This window comes from Podarcis vaucheri (genome assembly GCF_965113315.1).
Source record: "Podarcis vaucheri genome assembly, chromosome: 14".
NCBI classification, from domain to species: Eukaryota; Metazoa; Chordata; class Lepidosauria; order Squamata; family Lacertidae; genus Podarcis; species Podarcis vaucheri.
The window spans coordinates 23204554-23231113 of record NC_138752.1 but is presented as its reverse complement, the minus strand read 5'-3'; the positions used below and the strand labels follow the sequence as shown (position 1 = coordinate 23231113).

Genomic DNA, 26560 nt, shown 5'->3' with positions numbered 1-26560 from the left:
CAAGTAATAATAATAGCAATAATAAATTTAGAAGTTATATGAATTTGTTGCTGTATTTTGTGCATTGTGACTTGCTGTTATTTTTAATGATTATAGTTTAGTAATGATTACATTGTACATCGTTGAGAATAAATTCCTGTTTATCGGCTTGTATGTTGAGAATTTATTTTATTGTGTACTATCATATGCTAATGAATTATTGAACATTTTTTTAAATATAAAGTCTTTTTTTGTTGTTGTTATGACTTATTTTCATTGGATGGGATTGTTAGATGATTGATTTCTGCGGCATATTCCCGTGTTTCTCATGCTTGCCAACCCCCTGGCGTACAGCAACGCAGAAAGGCGGTATACAAACTAAAAGTGAAAACGAAATGAAAACCCTACGCTCCCCGTGGCCACCCAAGTGTTTCTGGGAATCCCGCTGTATACACCGGAACCCTGAGAGGAAATCCTAGGGAGTTTCCACCAGAGAAAGAATCACGTCACTCTCAGGCCCTTCCCCTTTTCCCTGCCTGCCGGCCTGCCTGTATTTACCCACGCAGCCCGTGCACATGGCTCCTTCCCTTCTCTGATTGGTCGGGGCTCCCGGGTCTGCCGCGGCGTCTCCAATGGCGGCGCTGTCCACGCGCCGAGGCCCGCCAAGCGGTTGGCCGCGGCGCCCCGATCACGCCGCTTGACGCCAGGGGCTGTCAGGGGCGCAGCCAATCAGGCGAGAGGGCCTGTGGAGGGAGGCTGAGGCGAAACTGCCCGTTCCTTCCTCGTCTGCCTTCCCCCTCAGAGGGTTGAGGCGCCGGCGCCGGCGGTGTCCGTCGTCGTCGTCCGGGCAGGGGGGCCTGAGGCGCGTCATGGCGGCCGAGGAGTCGTCGTCGTCTGTGGTGAAGGCGCAGCTGGCCTTGTCTCTGTCGGAAGCGGCGGCGGGCGGCTACAGCGGCGGCGAGACCGTGTCCGGGCGGGTGGTGCTGGAGGCGGCGGCGCCGCTTCCCCTCCGCGCCCTCCGCCTCGAGGCTACCGGGCGCGCCAGGGCCGCTTGGGGCGAGGGAGCCGCCGCTGTGGCCGCCGCCGCCGCCGCTTCTCCCTCAGCGGCAGCAGGAGGGGGCCCGGGGGCCCGGCTGGAGGCGGAGGTGCCCTACTTGGACGTCCGGCAGCACCTGCTCGGGCAGGACCCGCGCCCGGCAGGTGAGAAGGAGGCAGGAAGCGGCCCATGGCGTGGGGAGGGGAGGCTTGGCTTGGTCGGGGTCTTGGGCTGCGATGGGTCGCTTGGAGGGGGCCAGAAGGGAGAGAACAACGTATCAGGGGTGCCAACCTGAATAATATGTTGGGGTGGGCAGGTAAGCCCCGCCCCACATAATCGATCAGAGCAACATTTGAATGGTAATGCCCATCAACCTGGGGAGCTGTCCCCTCAAATAGATTATTGGGGGGGGTGGAGTGACGTCGGCCCATAGGGGGTTGCCTCCTATGGAACAGATCTATTGTCTGATTTTGTTCAGAATATTAATAATGTTGGCATTGTTAATAGCGCGCTCACTGCAAGTTGGTGTTTGTTTGTTATTGTTTTTATTTTAAGGCATGCTTAATTTCTCGCATTCCTAAGCAGTTTGCGTGAAGTTTACATAAGGTCCAGTGGATCCAGTGTGGTGTGAGGGAAGGTTCAGGTTCAAATCCCCTCTTTGGTCAGGAAGCTCAGTGGGTGAACTTGGGGAAGTTGCTCTTGCAGCCTAACTAATCCACCTCACAGGGTTGGGAGGAAAAGATGGGGTGCAATCCTTGAGCTGCTTGGAGGAAAGGTGGGGTATAAATATATGTAAATGAAACCAGGGGTCACACGGTGTAGGAGGGGCTGGGATGAGGTTGGGGGCTGCAAGTGGTAGCTTTTTTAAAAACCATGAGTACTGAGTGAAACATTACTCATTAATTTCACTGCGTGCACTTAAGTAAAACTTAAGTATTTTTCCCAACTCTCTTGGGTGCCAAGATCAGCAGAGGGTTGTTCCTCTGCCCTCAGAAACTTGGAGAGGGAACATTATCTGTGGCAGCCCCTAAGTTGTGGGAGATCCCTGCCAAGGAAGTGTGCCATGCACCTTCATTATACAGCTGTTGTGCTCACATCCTCCTTGTAGGTTTCATAGAAGCATCTGATTGGCCATTGCAGAAAACAGTATGCTGGACTAGATAAACCTTTGATCAGATACAAGAGGGCACTTGTGTTATTATTCCATGCTTACTGGCAAAGGTGTTTGCCAACCCTAAATAGAGATGACAGGGATTTAATTTGGAATGTTCTGCATGCAAAGCAGATGCAGTATTGTTGAGGTATAGCTCCTCTCCTTTATAAGAACACAGGAAGCTGCACTATGCAAAGTCAGACCATTAGGCCAGGAAGGAGGATTGTGTGATAGTTTATAAGTTTCTAAACTTGAGTGGTTTATCAATTTAAAAAAAAAATTAAAAATATAAGCAAAAAATCATAACCAATTTTAAACAACAATTATCAGCTCATGCACACACAAGCCAGCATAAATACAGCAGCATAAAATCAATTTAATAGTGACATGAAGCAGAAATATCCAGTAAAACCATGCCACTCAAATTCTCAGAATGACTTACAACCGGAACTAAAACATTTTTTAAAAAAAACGATAAAGCAGATCAACAGTGAAGCATACATACAAGAGCAGCAAAATCTAAAAGTGGCAAAGTTAAAAAGAAATCTAGAGCTGAAACAGATGTAAAAGGCCTGCCAAAATAAACTGAATGAGTAAAGACCAGTGGCTGAGGTTTGTGTAGTTGGGGATGAATTATAGGGGCACCCTGTATTAAGACTGCAGTTGGAAGGAAGGTGTGGCGTTAAGAGGGAAGGGGACTTAAGTGCAGATTATGGGGAAGGCTGAGAGAGTTGTATGTACATTTAAATAATTTACATGCCTTTCCTTTCTGTCAAAAGGTCCCCTAATATTCCTAACAATGATAAAACAAGATTTAAAATAATGACAACATTATAAAACATAATCATGCAGCAGTAGCAATAAAACCAATTGGCCAGTATTTACTTTGAAGTCCCTTTTGAAGTAAAGTTTTCACTTCCCTCCAGAAGGTGACAGTGACTGAGCCATTTGGAACAGAAACAAACATGTGCACACAAAATTCCATATGCCATGATCTAAAACACAATGGCTAGACATCTTTCATCTGATCCTAATGTTAAAGTAGTGTTCAAAATATTGAGTGTTGCTATAAAACCAAAAAGTAAACCCAGCCCTAGCACTTACTATACAATTTTCCATTTGAGGGTTTCCTTCAATGTGTAGGAAATCTGTTCTGCTCATGTCATGGAGAGTTATTGCTCAGTGTCATTCTTTTTATATCTACATATATTAGCCAGGATTCACCTGTTGAATCTCAGCCTGTTACTCAGCTCTTAAAAGCACCTGAACCATGCCAGAAAGAAGTTGGCAATTTTAGTTCTGGGCCATCATGTGAAATAACACTTGAGAAGATGTTTCTAATAATTGCTTTCCTCCTCCACACTGAAAAACTACATAGTTGTTTGGAATAGGGAGATAGACAGGCCAAGGGCAAGAGTATGACTTGCTGGCACAGGTGTGAAGGAAGTTAGCAAGGGACTACTCACAAGGGTTTGGTTATGGATGACTTCTACTTTTAGGCTGTGTTCCTAGTGGCAATTCTTTCTGTTAGAATTAGGGTTGGACACATCTCCCTGCAGCTGTGAAGTTTACAGTAGCTTGGTGTTAAGTTACTGCAGAAGATCGAAGAAAGAATTTTCTTCATCCACCTCGGACACTTAAGAAAAAATGTTGTGGTAATTGGTGTTCTGCTTCTAGATAAAAACAGTTCAGTACAGTATCTCAGCGTATTTCCTTTCTCATTTCAAAGCAATATGAAAAATAGGCTTGTGCAGTTTGTGATCCACCCAGATGCACATAGTGCACCTTTTTTTTACCCACCCCGCCCCCTGGTGTTGTGTAGCCAGCAACAAACAAAGGGAGAGGAGATTTATTAAGTCTTGGTGGGTTGCCATACTTGGCTGGTAGGCAACATTCACAATCATGCTGATGATGTAAGAAAGAGTCAAAATTAAATCAAGAAGAAAAATTATCCATAGATTAAAAATCTAGACTTCCGGGGTTGGCGCGATCGGGAAATGGCGGATTCCCTCCAAGCTCCGGAGGGAATCGGCTCAGCGGTGGATGGGTCTTTGCCGTGCCGGCGACACGGGGACCCTTAAAAACCGCAGGCGCGGAAGCCTGCGGACTGAAGACTCGGTGGGTGCCTTAAGCGCCCCCCCCTGATTCGCGAAGAGCCTTTTTAAAGGCTGCGGAGGGGATACGGGGGACGGCGCGGCGCTGAGAGTCGATCGCTACCGCCGCTGAGCGAAGCCGCGAGCCATGACCCGAGAGCGCTGACTTCCTTCCTTAAAATTTGGACTGAAAAGAAGAACCCGTGAGTAAATTGGAATCGAATTTTAAAATTTTTACCTTTTGAATTTGAGACGATCGGGGGGTGTGCTAAAAGGAAGTCCGCACCCCCCCTTGCAGATGATCTAGAGCAAAGACATAAGAACTAAGCTGGAGTTTTTACCCTGTAAAGGGTGAGTTCTAAAGAGACAGTAACTTCCAAGATTTGGGAAAGTAATTTCGAGCAGGAGAGTAGAGTGTTGGAAGTGTTTCTGTTTTGCTGTAAACAACCCTCCCTCCCGGGCCCGGGAGCGTTTTGTTTTGGAGCCTGTATAAAAGGTACAGAATTTGACAGCTGTCAAAGCTGTCAAACGGACTGTTAATAGTGGAAAAATTGCTATTTAAGATCCCTCCGGATTAAAAGGAGTTACAATTGAATTAAAACTGTTGGAAACAAAGAAACAATAACAAGATAGAGGATTGTTGGAGAAAAGAACACTAAGTAACCAGATTCCCTCTAGGAGGAATTCTGTGGAATTACAATGGCTGTGGATGGAAAGATACTGGGGGAAATCGAAAGGATGTTCTATCTGGTGGGAATCTTACAAGAGCAGACTACTGCTATGAGCAAACAATTGATGACCTTGAATTCTGAAACAAGCAGTTCTGCTGAATGTAATGAGGACTTGAATGAGAAAGAATCCACAGCTGAATTTGAAATGATAAATAAAGAAGAGGAGAAGACAAAACAAGAAAGAGAACAAGTGAAGTGGGAAAGCACTAACCAGAAGCTGACACCTGGAGAACATAAGCAAGGAGACTATTGGACTAAATCTACTTTAAGCCTACGAAAGATGCAGAAGATGAAAGTGGAGGCCCTGGGAGTCTATGAAATTCAGGAATTTGAAATAAAGAAATATAATTGGGGCCTCCACATAGATTCTGACTCTGATTATCTTCAAGAAACAGGCCTTGTGGAAATTCTTCAGCAGTTGTTTTCAAATTTGGGAAGAGACTATGGACTGATTGGACTGATTGTGAAAGAACTCTTTCGATATTCGATGACCGACATAAAGGACTACCAACAAAATCGGCGGAGAGGGACTGAAAGAGACTTGAGAGCCTCGGACGTGCGGAACCCAGGCTAAGAACTGTTATTTTGGACATGTTTCGGGAAGAGACGCAAATCGGGGATGGGAGGGAGGGAAGGATTTAACTTTAACAACACTCAAGACCAGGGGGTTTAGTTAATAAGATAATCATTCAAGACAAAATGAGAAATCGATGGAAGGAATCTGGGGTCCAACTTAGGAAAAATTTATTTTCGCTTCTCTCTATAAAAGGACTAATATTAAGATTGAAAAGAGGAGAAATGCCAATTTGCTGACATAAATTTGGGAATAGGGATGCAAGGGAGGGGGTGGGGGAAAGTCAAGGACCAGGGTTAGAAAATAAGTTTTTTGGAAATTATATATGTTTGTTGTCTTTTGTGTTTGTGTTTTGTTGTTGTCTATATAAAATGTGAAAACCTAATAAAAATTAAAAAAAAAAATTAAAAAAATAAAAATCTATCTATTTAATATCATTCACTGGTAGTGGAAACCACCACAGATGACAGTAAATTTCCCCATTATATTAATAAGACTTTTAATTATGCAAAGTGCTTTAAAGTTTTTGCTGTGTGTGTGATAACTGCTAATACAATCTGAGAGGGGGATTCCTGAAACCAGACTGCTTGACCTTGAAACAAACTGCATGAACTCAGTGGGAGGAAGGGCAGTCACTAAGTGGTAGAGCATTTGCTTTACATGTAGAAGATCCCAGGTTCACTTTCCAGGCAGACCTGGGAAAGAACCCAAAACCCTAGAGAGCTGCTGCCAGTCAGTGTAAACAATACTAAGCTAGATAGACCATTGGTTTGACTTGGTATGAGGCAGCTGCCCATATTCCTAACCTCGATTACTTTTCATTTCTTTTGAAAACCACCCAGATTCATTTGCGACCCACTGACTGAATAAGGAGCCAGACAAAGTTGGTTTGGCTGAAATAAAGACCACTTTATTAAGCTTAAATGCAACAAACCAGATGATTATCTGCAGAAGGAAACCCCTATAGGTGCAGGAATAAACTGAACCTGCAGCTAATAAGACAAACCACCCTGCCTAGGCAAATGGGCGATCAGATCCCAGCCTAGCAAAGTGACGCAGGACCCTGTGCAGCTCAGGACTGGTGTCGCTTCAGCAGCAAGGTCTGGGCTGGCACGTGATGGGCTCCATTTGCCCTCTGCGCCCCCACGGTGTGTGCACTCCCTAAGCACCATGAGAACACACGCCGCCACTGTGAATGACCCCACACCCCAAGATCATGTATTTCAGCCTGATTTCCAGGTTAACCTTCCAGGTCCCATTAATGCCCCTGGGGTTCCCCCGACAGTACCACACCAACCTTGGCAGAATATCAAACCAAACAAGCCTAACGACAGGCCAATGCTGCCTGATGAACAGGAGGCCTACGTCCTTGCCACCCAAGTGAATTAGCAAGACTTGGGGAGAGTCCCAGATCAGTCCACAATTGAATAAACTTCGCAGCAGCTCATCTCACTGCATGCTATGGTAGCCTAGTGGTTGGACTTTCGCACACCAGCTCAGTCCCAGCTGAGACAAGTTTATTTTTCCTCTGGCAGTGGATATGTAGGGAAGTATTCGGGGGGGGGGGGGTCCTCCCCTTCCAGCAGGCAGCTTTGAGCTGTGGAATGGAAACCCTACATGAATTGAGATTTTATTGTACTGGTTCCTCTGAACATGATATGACGTTGAGACTGAGTGGATTGGTTAGATTCTTCACACAATGAAGCTGAGATAGAGCTGAGACTTGAACCTCAATCTTACAAATCCAGTTCTCTGTTAACTGGCCTGTGCTGGAGTTTTGTGGGCATGAGTACTGAGGGCTAGCCCCACTTAAGTACTTGGGCATGCCCAAGACCTGTTTGAGCCTTTAGAGAACATTCTGGTGGTGGTTATGATGTTCCTTGAAGTATCATCCTGCTCAGTCACTTGAATTTCTTGCCAGTTCACTCTACAACACTGTTTTCAGGCAAATCCATCTCTGTTTAATTAGAATAGTGTTGATTCTGCTAGCTGTAATCAAAGGGCAGAAGTAATTGTGCCTAAATGTCTAGATCAGTCACAAGAGTTGATCAACTTGCTTTCAGCACAAAGCTACTTTGGGCAACACCTTATCATACCAGTCAAAGGACAGATTCTTAAAGTATGTGGGAAGAGGAAGTACTTGGCTGGGCACATGTGATGTACATCCTTTAGTTGCGTTGTTCACCATTGATTCAGAGGAAGGTTCAGACGAATCTTCCAGTTGTTTCTTGAAGCAATTTGTAATCAATTTCCTCTGTGTGGAACAGTTAATTACATGTCTTGTTGGTTTTTAGTGTGGTCATTAAGATTCTTCAACAGACAGGTATGCTGCTGTGCTGTGCACAGCCTACCTTGGGCTTATACTGATTGCTTTAGTTCAAAAAGACTAGAAAGGGCCTTTCTTGTTTAGGTACTTCCTGTGATGGCACTGCAGTTGGGAAGGCAATCGAAGAAGTGCATCATGCTAAAATTGCTTTTGTGAAATCTACTGGATTTCTTTCACAAGTTTTAAAAGACTGGCCTTCCCCACCAGTGAGGAAGTGGGAATCTGACAAGAATTTGAGACCAAACTGTAGCAAACGGTTACACTATTCTGTAACCCTGGCTCTTCCACAGGCTGTTACACAACACGTGCAAGTTTCTGCTGTAGCAACAGGCCTAGCCAGTGAACATGGTTTCAGATCCTGTCTAGTAATACTGAGTTAGATAGACTAATGGTCTGACTCAGTAAAGGCGGCTTCCTTTGTTCCTAAAGAATGAAATGCATAGACTTGTAATGTGGGAGCATTGCACCCAGACAGCATCACAAACCATGATGTTGTTGTATTGGTGCAATACAATAGGCTGGACAGTGTGGTGTGGTAGGAATTTATTCACACTGTTCAGTTTTGTGCAGTTAGTGGTGTGAGTGTGACAACACTTAATATTGAACATGATTCTTAAATTTAAATGCTACATTACAATGGCTCTTACTTACACTTTGTAAATATGTGTACCTCATAAACACTAAATTTTTATTTTTCATGACAGTAGTAAACACTATCTTCTCTGTCCTTTCTTCTTACTTTCTTCTATTACAAAGTTGTTTAGCTGTTCACTCATTAACAAAAGCATTATTTCCATACATTTCTTAGGTTGGAGACAGGCAATAGTTTCAAATGTGATTCACAAGAGAGAGCACTGCTTGTAGCATGCACCCACATATCACATTTGCTTCTGGTAATCAAGTGTTTGTATTGCTTGTATAAGGGGAGACAGTGGGATGCAAGAAAGTGAATTCTAACCCAAGCCATTTTGCGTCCTTTAGCAAGTTCTGCAGTAGCTCTTGGTCATAGATGAAGCACAATAGGAGTCCTCTTCAAAGTGGCACCTAAGTAATAGGTAAAGGTAAAGGGACCCCTGACCGTTAGGTCCAGTTGCGGATGACTCTGTGGTTGCAGCACTCATCTCGCTTTACTGGCCGAGGGAGCTGGCGTACAGCTTCCAGGTCATGGGACCAGCATGACTAAGCCGCTTCTGGCGAAACCAGAGCAGCGCACGGAAACACCGTTTACCTTCCCGCCGGAGCGGTACCTATTTATCTATTTGCACTTTGGTGTGCTTTTGAACTGCTAGGTTAGCAGGAGCTAGGTTGGCAGGAGCTGAGCAACGGGAGCTCACCGCTTCACAGGGATTTGAACCGCCGACCTTCCGATCAGCAAGCCCTAGGCTCTGTGGTTTAGACCACAGCACCACCCGTATCCCCTAAGTAATAGATTGCCTTAATTCTGCAGTTTGTGTGTTCAAAATCATTATGATCTATAATTTTTTTCCAAAAGTGTGAGGAAAAAGCCAACCATGTGTCTTCTTTTCCCTGTAGGTGATGAGGGCTTAATCCTATTAGAAGCCGGAAAACATGAATACCCTTTCAGCTTTCAACTCCCCCAGCAGTAAGTGATGTAGCATAATTTGACATATTGGTTTTTATTGTTTTCTTGAAAACTATCTAGGGACACTTCAGAAATAACAGAAATATATATATATAGATTATACTTGGTGATCCAAATTCTGTCCATATATTGATTTTGTTTGGTTTGTATCTTTTTAGAGTTTAAAGAAAGTGCTTTATTCACCAGTAGTTGAGAACTGTAGAGCCTTGGGAGTGAGAATTTAGGCTTTAGTACTCTCCTGCCCTTTTCCCTATTAAATGAATCAAGCAGGATGACCTGATGCAAGCAGTTGAGATGGGGCAGAGGTAAAATGCAACATAAGATACAAATGTGCCTCTTGCAGTACTGTTTTATCTTGCGCTCACGGGCTGAAACAAATTGTGATGGAGGAGGATATGAGAAGGCAGCAGGTCAATGTAAGCAGCTTAATTTTTGCAGTTTGTAAAGCTGAAGCAGTTGAATAGCATTGATATAGAGTTTTGTGAAACTGTAAATACTGTTTGTATGGGAATTGGGTAACCTTTGGCCCTCCAGATGCTGTTGGATTCCAGTTTCAGTCACCCCTGATCATTAGCCATGCTGGCTGGGGCTGATAGGAGTCCAACAACATCTGGAGGGCTCAGGTCTCCATCCCTGGGCTAGGGCATAAAGAGAAATGTGTTCTCTTTATAAGGAGAGGGGACAGAAAAATGTGGATAGTAAGATGGTGGATGACCTAGGGAGAGAGAAAGTTATTCCTGTAGATATTTTTCTCCCTGACAGCAGAAGCTTCTTTATCCCATGCCTTCAGCAGGCAACACCTGTGCCTTTCATCACAATCATGAAGCCAAAAAAGTATGGTTGAACAGTTGACCAGTCAAAAAACAGTTGATCAACAGACCAATCAAATAATGGTCAAGTGTGTTTTAAAGAGATAACTTCTTAGAAGAAAGGTAACAACTCTACAGTGTAAAGCTAACCGCTAAATCTGCTGGCTGGGAGAATTAAGATGTGTCAAAGACCCCTCTCTGGCATCCTGGGAAGGTGGCAGTGCATGTCTGCCTCAGAGGCCAGTGGAAAAACACCACTAGTGTAAATTATCACTGGTAGTGTGTTAGCAGGTGAGGCCCTGAAACAGGACATTCTGGGGTGGGGCAGAGGCTGGATCAACCACCCTTTTAATTCTCCAAAAGAATTGTACTCACCCACTTAATTCCTCCCCTCCTTGGTTTAGAAGGAATGTTTCATAAAATGGGCAAAACAGAAGAAAAGTGTGTGTGCGCGTGTATGCATGCATGTATAGACCATAGCTGTCAACTTTCAGATTTGAAAATAAGGGATCAGCAGCTTCACCTGTCCCGGGGACAGTCTACGGGATATCTAACAATCCGGGGAAGCAGCGGGAAACGGCGCTGGAATAAGGGAATTTCCCACAAAAACGGGGGGGGGGGAGATTGACAGCTATGGTATAGACAGACAGACATGTACTACACTGACTGGCACAAGCATGCAAGACTTTGGAGTTGGATGATCCATCCCTTCGCTTTCCACCCACCATCCCACTTATAATTGATCTGCCCATTGTCAAATGGTTTGATGTATATTCTAATTACAAAATTATTATAGTGGTACAATGAAATTAACTTTTACCAGTATTTACAACTTTTAATAAATTGACTTCTGGCAATGTTAGATTAGTTCTGTAGAAATATGAATGATTCGCTGAGCAGTTAAGCCATATTCAGATATTTACTTGTTCACATGATGAGAACAGGGACACACTTGCTGGCCCTGAACCATCCATTATGTCCTTGGCTGTATATTGAGAATCTAGGCATGTAGACACCTTATGCAATTCAGAATCCTGAATGAAATGTGGTTTAAATAACATTGGGAGACTATACTTATAGAGCAGTTTCCCTGCTTTTTCCTCTAGCACATGGATGCATCTAGCACATAGGAAATGGGGATGGGATGCAACAGCTGGACTAAACAGGATTTATTTTGTTGGCTTTTGTCCTGTACACCAGACTTGACGTACAAAATTATCCAAAATAATGCAATTAAAACAATGATGTTTCCATCAATGGCTGTTTGTGTTACTGCTTAAAGAAACCTTCAGTTACAGCAGGTTGTCAGAGGAAGTTTTCTGCAATTCTTGTCTCTGCCCCCTGACTACTGCACAGCTAGGAGGCAAACAGTCCTCTCCTGTGTTTGCAAACAAATGAACCTATAGGAAAATGATACAAGTAAACTGCCACCCAAACAATAGCAATCTTGTGCTGATTGATTTTTTTTTATCCACCTGTTGGTCAAATAGGTGGTAAATACACTGGCATGCCAATCCTGTTACAAAGTATCTTGATGACGCCTAAGATGTGGAGGAAGCTCAAATGCTGCTTGGCATAGTTTTGCTCATTCACAGGCCCATATAATGCATACAGTCAATCTTAAAACTGTTTTGTCATGCCCTAGCTTCTCTTAAACATGCCTGCTTGGTTTATGTTGCTTATGCCATGGCATTCTAGCAAGAAGGTGGTTGACCATGCATTTGTTAAGTCTACCTCTGAGAAAGGTGCCAAACTTGTAAATGGGTATTTTGTTTTGTTTTGTGTCCAGACCTTTAGCAACCTCTTTCACGGGCAAATATGGCAACATCCAGTACTGTGTGAAAGCAACCCTGGAAAGGCCAATGGTCCCTGATCAAACTGTGAAGAGAGAGTTCCAGGTTATCAGCCACATAGATGTCAATTCACCCGTTCTACTGGTAAGAGCAGATCTATCTGTTCTATACGTGCTATTAACCCTCAGCTATAACCAGGTCTGTGATATTTTGGTCTGTAACTTTGCTGACTTTTCAAATGCATGTAAGCTCCCTTCTAAGCTTCCTCTATAAATAGATAGCCTTTAGGCTGCATGGATTGCCAACAGTTTTTTGTTGCTGTTTAATACCATTGATTACATCCCTGATGGCACAGCTGTTTCTGCCAAAAGTTGGGGCAGGATTGACATGCATTAATAACAATAACACAAAGCCTTAAGTACTTTATATCAGAGTAGCTACATTTATATGGCTGCAAAGACTGACACTCTCTCATTAATACTAGGCTATAAGTGGAACCAGAATAAAAAATATTGTAGTGTGAAGTACAGTACGGCTGTTCCGGATTCCAGCCACTCTGTTCCATCCCGCCACCCCACCCCCTGGTTTTCTGTTTCCTCAACAGCCAGCCAGTCACTCATATGTATTTGTTAGAAACCATTGGGCATCACAAAAATAACGTGTAAAAGTATATTTTGGCACAGGTGGTCCCCAGCTGGTCAACATTCCACTGAGCACACTCACTCCTCATTGGGCTGTTTTGGGTTTTTCCCATACCCTCCTGGGGTTTTTCCCCCCTAAAGTTGTTTCGTACTTCTGCAAATTTTCCAGGTGCTTGTTGGGTGGTGGTGCTGTTGTGGCTATGCAAGCAATAGTATTTGCAGCCTGAATATCAGAGATAGAGGGAATGATAGAACAAGCATTATAGTGAACTATTTATCATTTCTACCCTGTGATTTAAGCTCTGGTTTTCATCCTATACATCCTTCCATTTTGCATTTCTTTTTTCAGCATTACGTGTATAGATGCAGCTGTCTCAGATCTTCTGTTATTAATATTATGGATTTACTCACATTTAAAGCATTGGGCTTCTCATGATCAGTGGAATTATTACAGAATATAAGATCAGTCTAAAGTAACAGAATGGAAGTGGGCTGAATTCCCATTCCATCTAAACATAAAATGAGATCTTCCCTTCTTATTATGGGACCTAAGATCTAATAACTGCTTGCTTAAATCTGATTCTGTGATTTCTGCTGCTCAGGAAATGCTGGAACCATTTTATCTTCTCATCATAATGCTAATGTAGCAAGTATTCTGTGCTCTTGGTATTCAGCATTGGTTTTCCCCTGCAGCTTTTGCTTCTTGTTAGATTGATGGTTAGGACTGGATGTATGTATTATTTGCCCATTGTGTAAAGGAGAGGTGGAGAACTTGTGACTCTCAAGGCATTGTTAGATTCCTACTACCATCACCCTCAGCCAGAATGGACCAATAACCAGGAATGATGGGAGTTGTACTTGGAGGGTCACATGTTCCCCACCCCTTATAATAAAGTATAACATTATTGCTGAATACAAATCAGGTTCAATGATTAGAAACTATGCAAGATTTAAAGGTGAATAGCCTTGTCTCCTCCTCTCTGTATTTTTTGATATGCCATATCTGCCACTGTACCATCAGTGTATATATACCTGCCTGCCCAGCTCTCTTCTCTTTTCCCCCTGCACCTTTTATTTGAACAAGCCTTTGCTAATGCTTACATGAGAACTTGCTCAGCCAGAATATGGGAAGCATTCAAGTGTTACTAAAGTGCCTTACTCACCAAATAACCATTTCATTTGGCATAGCTTTCAAACTCCATACAAAAGCAGTTTTCAGTCTGTTTTCCCTTATAACAACTTCAGCTTCTGCAGCAAAGAGTTCACCTTACACCCTTACCTGTGATTCAATCTGAGAGCAAGGAAAATGTTTGTTTGTTTGTTTGTTTACAAATACATATATATATTACAGTGGTACCTCGGGTTAGAGACGCTTCAGTTTACAGACCAGAAATAGTACCTTGGGTTAAGAATTTTGCTTCAGGATGAGAACAGAAATCGTGTGGCGGCAGCGGGAGACCCCATTAGCTAAAGCGGTACCTCAGGTTAAGAACGGACCTCCAGAACATATTAAGTTCTTAACCCGAGGTACCACTATCTATCAATTTATATATAAAAGCACCTGAAAATTTGAAAAACAAAGCACAGAGGATCCACTGATTCTCAGTCCAGTAGCCTTCAATTGGCACAAAATAAATAACATTTACAGGGCTCTTTGCAATACAAAGCAGCAAGCTTCTGAAGAAAAGGTATTGACTTGATGGTTGGCATGCATTTGATCAGCACTGAACTAAGAGATCCACTCTCTGTGCACGCACACCCACACATACACACCCCCACAGAGAGGGGGGGAAAGAGTTTTTAAAGGGTTGCAATCACACTTGTAAATTACTCTGAGTCATTCTGGAAGAAATTTCCTAGTTGTCAGTAGTTACCAGGTAATATAAAAATGAAAAGCCTACAATTGTTCATGGCATTTAGTATCGCTTAAATGATATATGGATACAATTTTGAATTTTGATCTTCACACTTCAGTGGATGGCTGAACCAAAATCCAGTGAGTTATTTTTATGTATAAAGTAGGTTAAGTATAACCTTGTTTCCAGAAGTGTGTATATTTTTACATGAATGTCTGGTCCAAGGGACCCAAAGGTCAATTTTCAACGTCCTCAAGGCTTGGTTGTTCCAGTGAGTTTGGCTAGGAGTCTGATGTTCCTAATCAATGTGTCATACCACAAACTACTCCTGTAATGCTTTTCTCTTTCAAAATTAGCTTGCCTTCTAGCAGGGAGCTGCTGTTTGAGAAACACAGGTCCAAAAACCTCCTTGGTCATATAGAACTAACTGTCATATTATTTGGATCCTGCATAATATTGACTGGAAATTCTACCTGTCCGTCCCCGTCCTGTCCCCCCGCCCCCGAATGACTTAATGGAGTATGAGCCAGTTCTGTACCCTTTAACTTTATTTGGTGTGATAACTTATTTTAGTGAAATGAGTTTTTACAGCTTATGAAATGTCAGACCAGCAGGAAAGGCAGACGAGTTAGCATTAAGGAAGATCTGATAACAGAAGCCATGCAAAGGAATAGATTGCTAAGGGAATCTTCTTTTATGGAAGGTCACTCACAAGTTTGAGTGGTGGGGGAGGGGCTTGAACTAAAATACCCATGAGGTTCTTTCTGAATCTGTGACATTTGCTTGGCTTTGTGCTTCTTAAAATTCATTCCTGTTACACAATAATTATGCACTCGTTTTGTCTGTAAAATATGTACTGCTGTTCTGGTACAGTAGTTCGAAATGGCCCAGAGAGAGGTAGATGAAAGCCAGTGGAGCTGTAGCTCAACCTCCTGCTGTTGCTGTTAAGTCTATAGCAAGTACAGTTCACTGTAGCAAATGCAGTTCATTGTATCGTGTCTCTGGTCATTCTCTCTCTTGTGTAGGATGCCTTCAGTTTGCTTGAACTTTCATGTTAGTTTTCTTAAGTTAGCCTAGTAGGGCTTAGCATAGGTGATGTTAATATTACCTCAAGTAACTCTCCGAACCTTGTTGGCTGCATATTTTCATTACTTCAATATTAATTTAAAATGTTAGTCACACTTGTTTTCTGATGTGTAGTTAATTCAGCCTTGTAACATAACTTGCCAAATACTGTAACTGCTTTACCCAGCTGAATAGGTTGTGCAGTTTGTTTGGTTTTGTTTCTCAAGTCTAAACTAACATTTGAACTTCCATGCATTATTATGAAATGGTAAACAATATCCTCTTTGGCCAAAGCACCAGTGTGCCTCCTCTTGTTGGCAACAGCCTCTGGGCATTGAGAAAAGAGTTTTGCGGGCAGGGTTTTTCCCCCGAGCAGCTTCCCATTAGGTGTACCTTAGGAAATCACATACACAAACCCACTTATGGTAACACAAAACACAAAATCCACTCACATATAAGGATGCTAGAGTATTTGAAATTAATGCAGTCATCTCTGTGTTGTGTGTTATATCTATGATTGCTTCCCATATTTATTCCTGCTTGATAAGTCTGGTAACAATGACACAATAAAAAGTCGAATGACTTTGGTTAACTTTCAAGTGGGGTCATTTTTCTTTCTATAAAGTATTAATTGATTGCTGTCCCTTTTGACCACCCCATTCTAACATTTGTAAGAATGTGAACAAAAATGAACTTGCATTTTGCAGCATAGCATAAGGTAGTAGTTCATAAAATTGTGTAAACTGGACTGGTTGTGTGCCATATGATTCTTAGTAGGCTTGAGTTCTAAATCAATTCCTGAGGGATTCAGTAACCTTCCGTTTCAAAATTAACCACTGTCTACAGAGACTCCTTTATGCATTTTCTCATTTGGGTCCATTTAGATGGAGGAAAGCATGTCATCCCATTAAAATAAAATAATATGCTGTTGAGGGTTGGCAGAAGCTTTATCCCTTCCCACCATAGAGAATGGAGGGAGATGCATTTTCTGCCCGTGTAATTGCTGCCTCTGCTTCACACCTCTGTCTGTGCCTGCTGAGTGAAGAAATCTTACATATGCATGGTCTCAGTGGATCACTCTCACATTGTGTTGCTCCAAACAAATAAATATTTAGGATCAATTATAACAACAAGAGAGTAGTATTACACAGTGACTTGGTACTTTGCACATGTGGCCACTAATGTCATTTAAATAATAGTAATTGATATGAACATCTGGATAGTAAATTTGAATTGCTAACCTGGGATGCCTAGTTACTGCAGCAGAGAGCAATGAGACTGCAGTGATTGCCAAAAGTGTGTATATGCAGAGATGCCATGTGGAATAAAAATGGGAAGGGGACATGTCTTCTCCAAAAAGAATTACACTCACTTTGGAGCTGTCTGAGAGAATGCAAATCCTGTTTGCCTCATATGGAGCAGTAACCTGTTAAAGTGGATTGTGGTGTGCCACATGGGTAGAGCTATCTGCTTTGCCTTCCTTGCCATGTGATGGCTACTGCCAAAGCTAATGCCATTGTGCGTCTCGCCTTAACTTACCTCACTTATCTCAAGCTGCACATTTCTGCACAGACTTTTGTGGGTTGAATATGTTATATTGGTTTAATTATATTGAGCTGTATGTAGCTTGCTCAGAGACCACATGGGTAAAGGACAAACTATAAATGCCTGTAAATAAACAAACTCTTAATTGGTGAGTCAAGCACAGGTGAATTGCTGGTACCTGTGGGTTTGAAACCACTATTCTTTTAATGATTTCTTTATTCTTTTTCACAGAGCCCTGTAAGACGAAGCCAGGAAAAGATGATTGGGTGCTGGTTTTTCACTTCTGGCCCAGTTTCCCTCAGTGCCAAAATAGAGAGGAAAGGCTATTGTAATGGCAAGTATACCTTCTTCAATAAGACTGAAACTGGATATTAGGTTGATAAATACCAAGTCCCACCCCTCTGTCAAGATCCTATTATCCCAAATTCCTATTGGGGGTGGAATTTTCTTGGAAGTGTTGACAAGTGGGATGGAAGGGCTCAAGCATTTCCACATCAGCTGGTTTTCTTCAAAAAAAAAATATCTCCACTCTGCAGCTCTCACTCTGTTCTGCTGTTTTCAGAGCCAGAGTTAGGAAAAAAGTGATTTAGATGGTCTGGGATGAGGGCACTCGCAGAGTAGGATTCATGGGCAGAGGAACAGCTAAGGAACCTTCCCTCCCCAATCCTCCTGTTCTCCTTTGCAGGTGTCCTTCTGCTTCTTTATTAGTGTTGGAATGCCATGTTTTCCCCATAACATCAATGCCCTATCTAAAAAGCCTCAGGTTTTGTCACTTTAAGAGGGAAAAGGTTAAGTAGAAAGCCAAATAAATGATTATTAAAATCATTGTAGATACGTATACAAATATAGGACTATTCATGGTGCTTGTTGCCAAAATAAACATAGGAAGTTTTTTTCTAAACATTATAAACTCGCAACAGAAGGAAGAAAAATAATTTGCATCATGTGATGAATGAAGTTCTTTGTCACTCAAGTACATCATAATGTTTGGTAATTAATTCGTTCTTTGTGAAATTATTTCTTTCTTTTTTAGGTGAAGCAATACCAATTTATGCAGAAATTGAGAATTGTTCCTCTCGCTTAATTGTTCCAAAAGCTGCTATTTTCCAAACACAGACTTATCTGGCTAGTGGGAAAACGAAAACTTTTCGGCAGATGGTCGCCAATGTGCGAGGAAACCATGTTGCTTCTGGGAGCACGGATACCTGGAATGGGAAAACTTTGAAAATTCCACCTGTCACCCCTTCTATCCTTGACTGCTGTATTATCAGAGTTGAATATTCCTTAGCTGTAAGTGTGGCTTTTCACCATTTAATTTAAGGTTTGAAGACACTATTACTGTAACTAAACAGACTTAAATTCAGGCATACTTACCTTTTACTAAATCTTCCTAAGCATTGCTTGCTCCTTCAGAGAGTTTGAATTGTTCTGTATGTCCAAAAGTAGTAGGCTAACATTTAGCTGCTGGAATTTTAAGGGCTTAGGAGTCCACAACTGAAGTGGTTGAGATGGTGTTAAAATGGCTGGAAGGTAATGTTGAAAGTAGGAAACAAAGCCAAATTCCTGAAACAGGGTAGATGTATATGAATAACAGCACAGTTGTATGTGCTTTACCCCCAGATAGGGATAAAGGAAGAATCCTGCGAGCGTAGTTTCCAAAGTGAACACATCTGACCTCATCCACCCAAACCAATGTGCAGATCAGATAAGGAGTCCGTTTCAGAAGCTGCACATGGCTGGATTTGTAGATATCTTGTAGCTCTCCATAGGTATGAGGTGGCCTGAGGGCTGCCTCCCTCTTTTCTAGATATTTTATTATTGTCATCGTGATTTCTTAAATTTGCATACCGCCCTACATGCATAGATCTCGGGTGGTTCACAATAAAATTACTACAGGCAACAGCTGGCAGCCAGTGGTGTCTGGCCAGGATCGGTGTAATATGCTCAAACTGTCTTGCCCCTGTGAGCAACCTGGCCACTGTATTCTGCAGTAGCTGAAGTTTCTAAACCATCTTCAGAGGCAGCCCTAGGTATCATGCAGTGCAAAAATCTTACCTAGAGGTTACCAGAGCATAGACAATAGTAGGCTATTCCAGATAGGGGCACAGCTGAGCCACCAGCCACCTGAGCCTCAAGTGTCAGCAAAGGATGCAGAAGTACCCCCAAGCTGCATAGCCGCTCCTTCAGAGGGTGTGTAACCCCTTCAAGAAGCCCTGTGCACTGCTTAGCTGCTAGTCTAGGTGCTTGGAAGAAGCTTTTTAAAACAACTGGAGTGAAGACAGGCAATCCTCAGGCCACCTCATACATATGAAGATCTTTAACCACCTTGTGTTGTTTTTTAACTTGTAAACAGCATTTACCCCTCCCTTTTTTTAAAAAAAGAAATCTGTGAATTTCTTCTAAAACTATGTGGGACTAGGATGGGGCAGATTGTAGTTTCAGCCTTTGCAGGTTTGGTGCAACCCTAATCCAAAACTGTTGGGTTTATGGAAAATTTCTGATCTTGCCTTTGGATACATTTGTAGTGCTAGGTTTGGCTCCTCGCTGACAGATTCTGTGAAATTGTGTCTCTCTCTCATCACAGGTGTACATTCATATTCCTGGTGCTAAAAAGTTGATGCTTGAGCTGCCTCTAGTGATTGGCACAATTCCATGTACTGCATTTTCCACTAGAAACTCCAGCCTTGCCAGCCAGTTCAGCATGGATATGAGCTGGTTGGCACTATCAATGCCAGAACATCCAGAAGGTACAATTTTGGGTTATGAGATTGGTGTCTGTATTATTCTGGCTGGGTTGTTGTTGTTTTTCTTGCAGTAGCAGGAGCTGCTATATACATTGCAAAAATAAATTGTGAAGCTCTCATGAAGTGAACTAGAGCCAATGTAAAAAGTCATAGATAGTTCCAGAGGCAGGGCAGGGGGACATGCAAGTGCTTATTTATTCTTTTAACCCACCTAGAAACATACTTTACCCTTTGGGGGGGCCCTCCATTCATCCCCCCCCCGTGCTTCCACTGTAGTAAATTGACAGTTGGGCTTGAACTGGGGAGGTTTTTGTCAACTTAAACCAGAGATGGTAAAACATGTGGCCCTCCAGATGTTGCTGGACTCCCAACTCCCATCAGCCCCAGCCAGCAAGGCCAATTATCAGGGATGATGGGAGTTTCAGTCCAGTAGCAACTGGAAGGACATAGGTTCCCCATTCCTGCCTTAGGCCAGCTGATGTTTTGTCAGATGAGTATGAGAAGAAAATGCCATGCTGGAAAAGGAAGAAATACAAGTACATTAAGTAATAATAAATCATGAAATCCCTCTGGTTTGTCACAAGTATATCATTGAAACAGAAAGTAATACCTGTATTCGTATTCCAGTGCTTCTTAAGTGATTCATCATTTACACTAAAATCTCATTTGTGTTGTTGGTCATCAGCCATCATAGAGTAGGGCTTAGGAGAAGATTAATCTGCAGAATGAACCATGGAAGTAGTAGCTAATGTATGTTTTTAAAAATACTTTCTTTTGCTAGCACCGCCCAATTATGCCGATATTGTGTCAGAGGAAGAGTTCTCAAGACATGTCACTGCTTATCCACAACTACTTGACTGCAATGAAGAACTATGCTGCCCTATGTTGGCCTACATTCAGGAGTTCCGGTTTCAGCCCCCACCCCTCTATTCAGAGGTAAAGCAAGATCCCTGAGTGCAACTTCTGTCTCAGTCTACCAAAAAAAGTTTATATTAACTTCAGAATCCCAAGCAGTAAAGTGTATTTATTTTCTCTGCAGATTGACCCACATCCTACTGAGGTAGAAGACAGACAGCCAGTTTCAATAATGGCTTAAAGATGATTGAGAAAGCTGCATCTTGATCAGATGGAATATCTTGATTTTGTTTTCTACAGCCTAAAAGTTTTTTTAAAGCAAGTTATTGCTTAAAGGTATCAAGGCAACTGAAACGTTAAGATGGACTACACCTTGCCTCTTTGAGGAGATGCAAGAGATGGAAGAAAGTATTGTTGTTTAGCTGGCAAAGAAGAAACCATGAGGTCAGATTACCAGGAAAGTGGCCCCTATCTTACCTGGAGCAACTGAAAAATATCTAAGAAGTGACAAAATTTAGAAACTGGTGCATATAGTGCAAAAATCATGCTGAGGATATTTTCAAGAGCAGCCAAACCACATAACAAAAAGGCTGCACCGAGGAGATACAGTTGTTTTATCTGCATGACTAAATTATCCTGAGAAGGGACACAAAAATAAGAGTAAGCTTCTAAAAAGCACTCCTTTAGTTTACAAGGACTTCTGCTTGACAATCTCAGTACCCAAGCAAGAAAATCTGAGGTCCTGACTACTCACCATAAAAAATAAGAATGTATTAATTTAAAGAAAGAAAGAAATGTCAGATGGACACCTATCAAGTAGTGGTCTTAAAATGCATATTACTTTATAGGGAATATTAATATATAGCAAGAGTTTTGAAGGTGCCAGCTCTTTTTAATTACGAATGGCAGACATTTATTTCAGTGGTGAGGCTGGAGTTTTGTTGCTGCACTTCAAGTTTCTGTTTTGTTAAGGGACATACAGTTAAGTTTTCTACAACTCTCCAGAACTGTTCCCCCCCCCCTTCATCTTTACCAATGGGACAAAATCTGGCAAGGGCAGCCAAATACTACGCCAGTCCTTAAATTCAGCAACTTGAGCCACTGCCACTAGAGCAATTATAGGTTGGGTGTTTTAGCACTCTGCAAGAGTGTCTATAAAGAATGAAGAAAGGAGTAGCTATGATTTCCAATAATGAATTACTGTGTTTAAAAGCCTTTTTTAAAAAAAATCTACCTCTGTTTTGGATATGAGAGCTGAGACCAAAAAGCGTAATTCTGCAGTTGGATCTGCCCCTGTTAAATTTCCAGTTTGATAGTCATTTCTCTATGAATTTTGGGGGTTGGGAGAGAGGTTCTTGGAGAATCATTATTTAGTAGGGCAGTTCTCCTTAAAAGCAACATGAGAACCTTTATCAGTGCACGTGTTTATGTACAGCAATCTGGCTCACTTATCAGGGAATTGTTCTTTGCTTTCTTCAGAATTGGGCTGTGTCTTTACTATGGTGCAATATAACTTGAGTTGTTCCTCAGGTCATTTAGAATAGTGAATATTGCTGCTAAGCATAAAGTCTTATATTAGGGGTGCCTCATAGATTGAAGGAAATCCTGTATAGTATGTACATTATCTTTTTAAGCAGATATACTGTGTGGATTTATTATGTTTGCAATGAGTAAAAAGAAAGTAGTTCTAAGGGGGGGGGTTCTTACCTTTTATATGATAGTGCATGCACCTGTATGATGCCGCCCCGCCTTCTCCCTTCAGATCACCTTTCCTATCAAGCCTTTGGTATAGCCCCCTTGGGCCTATGCCCAACAGTGCATATACATTTCCCTGTTTCCCACTACATTCACTTCTCTTCTTCTCTTCCTGTCTCCTTTATCAAATTATGGATTGCAAGCTGCTTGGGCAGGGACTTGACCTCTTGTACACTGCAAAGCACCATACCTTAATGACCCTGTATGAACAACAAATAACTTTGAAGCAGTCACCATCTTAAGGAAAAAAGCAGTGCCTCTAAGATGACTTCTGCATCTTTAAAAATAGTTTTTAACAGGTATAAGAAAATTAAGCTGCGGCCTGATTTAATTGGGGTCACCACTTCTAAACAATTTACAGTAACAGAATAATAAGCATTGAAGCTTTCACACACACACACACACACACACACACACACACACGTGTTAAGGGCCCTGAAATCTGCATTACTGACTTCCTTTAATATTTGTGTTTTCTTGCTGAGTGGATATTTCTACTAGTGATGGGGTCTGTTAGCAGTTTGTGGGGAGGCCAGAAGTACATTTTTGTTAGAATTGTATTCATGGAGGCTGTTAGAATTTATTTTGATGGAGGCTTGTCAGGCCTAGCTATTGGGGAGGGGAGAATTAGGAGAAGGGAGCAAAAATGATTGATTACGGAGAGAAATGGCAGTGAAACCCTATATTCTTAATATGAGCACACCAAGAAGAAAAGGCAGTGGATCCCTCCCATTATTGTGGAGTGGATAAAAGTCTTACTTGCTCAAAGAGCTTCACCAGCCATTAGTAAGCAGAGTGGAGGCTGGATTGCAGCCAAAGGTGGCAGATTTCTCCTGACTTGTGTGCAATGCCTCTTGAGAGTTTATATGTGCCTGTTGCACTGTTGCTTACAAGTTGCCAAACAAGGTGAAATTTAAACAACATGAAGGGAAGAAGAATCCATGGTGCAATATAGGGACTATTTGCTACGAGTCAGCAAATGACTAACTAGTCAAAAAAGTGAGGTGGGACTTCTAAAGCCAAACTATATTTCACATGGAGCAGCCAGTTAGTTCTTTAGAGTCTATCTTTCCCTCCCCTCAGCCAGGTGAATGTCTTCCTCTTTTCAAGCTTATCTGATACTAGCAAAATGCCAGTGTTTGCAGTGGATGGAGTGTTTCTGGAAAGGCAACTTTGCAAATGAAAAGAAAAATCATTTGTAGGGGGTCTGGTGTGCCCCAGGCACTTACATCCTTCTTGTGAGAGTTGAGTTGTCTAGTGCTGGAGATAGAGATCGTTGCAACATTGTTTCCAGGCAGAGCAGCTGGCATCCTACCCAACCCAAAAATATCAACAAGTAGTTTGCATTGTGAGAGGAAGTAAGGGGAGTGGACTTTAGGGTGGCTTAGCCTGTGTCATGATGTTCCCAACCACTTGGTGTCAAACCTGCTGGGTTCTATTGCTTGGGCACATTAGAGTAACAGTTTGGCAAAACTGACTTCTAGACGTATTTATTCATTAATTATCTGACGTGAGGAGCTAAAAATGCCTAATGTTTTATGCTTGTTCAGATGAGATGAGAATGTGACACTTTGCCCATTTGCTGTGTTTATGTATCAGAAAGAAAAAGAAGCTTGAACCAAAATTGCATTGCAACTTATTCTTAAAAAAAATAATACACTTGTCTTAAAATCCAATCCTGCGTGGTATCCCAGATGCCTTTTTTATGGGATACCTGCTTTTTTAAAAAAATGCAGGATTTCATCTGATGAGAACTAAATTAAGTCTCTTAACTCCTATTTATTACTTGAATAGCAATACCATGGCTGTATAGCATGCATGTCTTGGGAGGACTAAAACAATGGTTATTAGGTGCTTGCAACGACTTGACTGTAATACCAATAAGAGCTGGCTGTTGATATCATTCTTGTCATACAGCAGAAGAGCATGCACCAGTACAAAGAATGACAATGCTGCTCTTTTGTTTTCAATCTTGGGATCACTCCTGGGTTACTTGCAAATAAACTGTAACTGTGGCCTTAAGTAGTATGTGAGCGGGGACGGGGGAGTCTTCAGAAGCATGCTGTATCTTTAGAAGGCTCTGGTTTGAAACTGAAAAAGCAAAGCTCTGCCTCCTGTACTTAAGGCAGAATTTGCTCCTTAATAATGTATGTTGCATAATGATGAATTCAATAATGCAGGCGTTTGTGTTTTTGTGTTTTCTCAGCTACTGTAAAACCAGGTTAAAAGCCAAGCAAAAAAAAAATCACCCTGAAAAATGATTGTACTTTATATTAAAGTTTGAACCCTATGGGTTCTGTTTCTTAATAAAAGCACAAAAAGCACCTGTTTGTCTTGATTGTGTTGGGGGGATTGTAAATAATAATAATAATAATAATAATAATAATAATAATAATAATAATAAATAATTTTATTTATACCCCGCCCTCCTCAGCCAAGGCCGGGCTCAGGGCGGCTAACAACCAATAATAAAAACAAGTTGAATGAATACAACTTAAAAACAAGATTAAAATACAACATTAAAACAATTAAAATGCAGCCTCATCACAGGAGGAGAAAGGAAAAAAGAAAGGGGGGGGAATCAAATTGACTCCAAGCCAAAGGCCAGGCGGAACAACTCTGTCTAACAGGCCCTGCGGAAAGAAATCAGATCCTGCAGGGCCCTGGTCTCATGAGACAGAGCGTTCCACCAGGCTGGAGCCAGTGTTGAAAAAGCCCTGGCTCTGGTTGAGGCTAATCTTACTTCCTTAGGGCCCGGGACCTCTAGGGTGTTGCTATATATGTAGATCATAGTGCAGTGTTAAGCTGCTCTTGACCTTTAAGGTAAGGTAAAAGGTAAATGACTCCTGGACAGTTAAGTCCAGTCAAAGGTGACGGGGGTGTGGCGCTCATCTTTCTTCAGGCCAAGGGAGCCAGTGTTTGTCTACAGACAGCTTTCCAGGTCATGTGGGCAGCATGACTAAACCGCTTCTGGCACAACGGAACACTGTGACGGAAACCGAGCGCATGGAAATGCTGTTTACCTTCCCACAGCAGTGGTACCTATTTATCTACTAGATCTGGTATGCTTTTGAACTGCTAGGTTGGCAGAAGCTGGGACAGAGCACCGGGAGATCATCCCATTGTGCAAATTCAAACTGCCGACCTTCCAATCAGCAAACCCAAAAGACACAGTGGTTTAGACCACAGCACCACCCATGACTTGACTTGTAAAGCCTTTCAGCACAAGGGTACATGAAGTCTTTCTCCACATGTGCCAATCTGAACATCATCATTAGAGTCTGTTCTCTAGGTTATTCCATGTGCATTACAATGGGAAAGTGCCTTTTTAGGGGTGGTTTTGGAATGTTTTCCCCAAAGAAGATACTAAAAGACCTGCAGCACCCTAAAGACTTAACAAATTTATTGTGGCATCAGCATTTGAGGACTTCAGTCTACTTCAGCAGATGCATTAAATGTTATAATTGTTTTAATGGTATTCCAGTTGTTAATAGTCTCTTTTTTACAGCTAAGGTCATTTTTATGCTTAACACATTTTTATCGTTTTTAATGATGGCTGAAATATGACTTAAACACAACGTGAAATGTGGGTTTTATTTTTATAGAAGCTGCCTTGTAAGGATGTTTTCCCTAAAAGGCTATCCTAAGTTGACAGGTGTACACACACACCAGTGGGAATGGTTTGTGTGCAAACAGTGAAATGCAAAGGAAATGCAGGGTTAGGTCCAGATGACATTACTTGTGTTTTAGCGCCACAAAAATAAACACGCTATCCCTCAGGAAATCTTAGAAAGGCTCATCTGACATTCACTTTGCTTCTTTTACACCAGATAGAGACCTTAATTTCCCCAGACTTCTAAACTTTTTGTTCTGTTTTATTTTCACTTGTCTATTATTTTGCTGTGGCTTTTATGAATTTGCTTGTTATCAGCTTGTGTGTTTTACTATGGTTTTAAAAAATAACTGCCCTTTTATAACTTGATTGAAGAGCGCAGATATAAT

General features: G+C 42.0%; 1 protein-coding gene across 1 annotated transcript; it reads left to right on the top strand.

The window, feature by feature from the left end:
* The first annotated feature begins 724 nt into the window (after positions 1–724).
* ARRDC4 (arrestin domain containing 4) lies at positions 725–24882 on the top strand. Its single transcript, XM_082199531.1, has 8 exons — positions 725–1179; positions 9426–9495; positions 12094–12241; positions 17436–17538; positions 18238–18494; positions 19789–19951; positions 20730–20884; positions 20988–24882. Exons 1-8 carry the CDS (start codon positions 849–851, stop codon positions 21042–21044), a joined length of 1284 nt encoding a protein of 427 aa, XP_082055657.1. The 5' UTR covers positions 725–848; the 3' UTR covers positions 21045–24882.
* The last annotated feature ends 1678 nt before the right edge of the window (positions 24883–26560 follow it).

What these genes read in the sequence shown, in the direction of transcription:
- ARRDC4 (XM_082199531.1), top strand. Translation starts at nt 849, where the DNA reads ATGGCGGCCGAGGAGTCGTCGTCGTCTGTGGTGAAGGCGCAGCTGGCC. An exon ending in GAGGAAAGGCTATTGTAATG is followed by an intron (nt 17,539 to 18,237) that starts GCAAGTATACCT and finishes TTTCTTTTTTAG; the next exon opens with GTGAAGCAATACCAATTTAT. An exon ending in GAGTTGAATATTCCTTAGCT is followed by an intron (nt 18,495 to 19,788) that starts GTAAGTGTGGCT and finishes CTCTCATCACAG; the next exon opens with GTGTACATTCATATTCCTGG.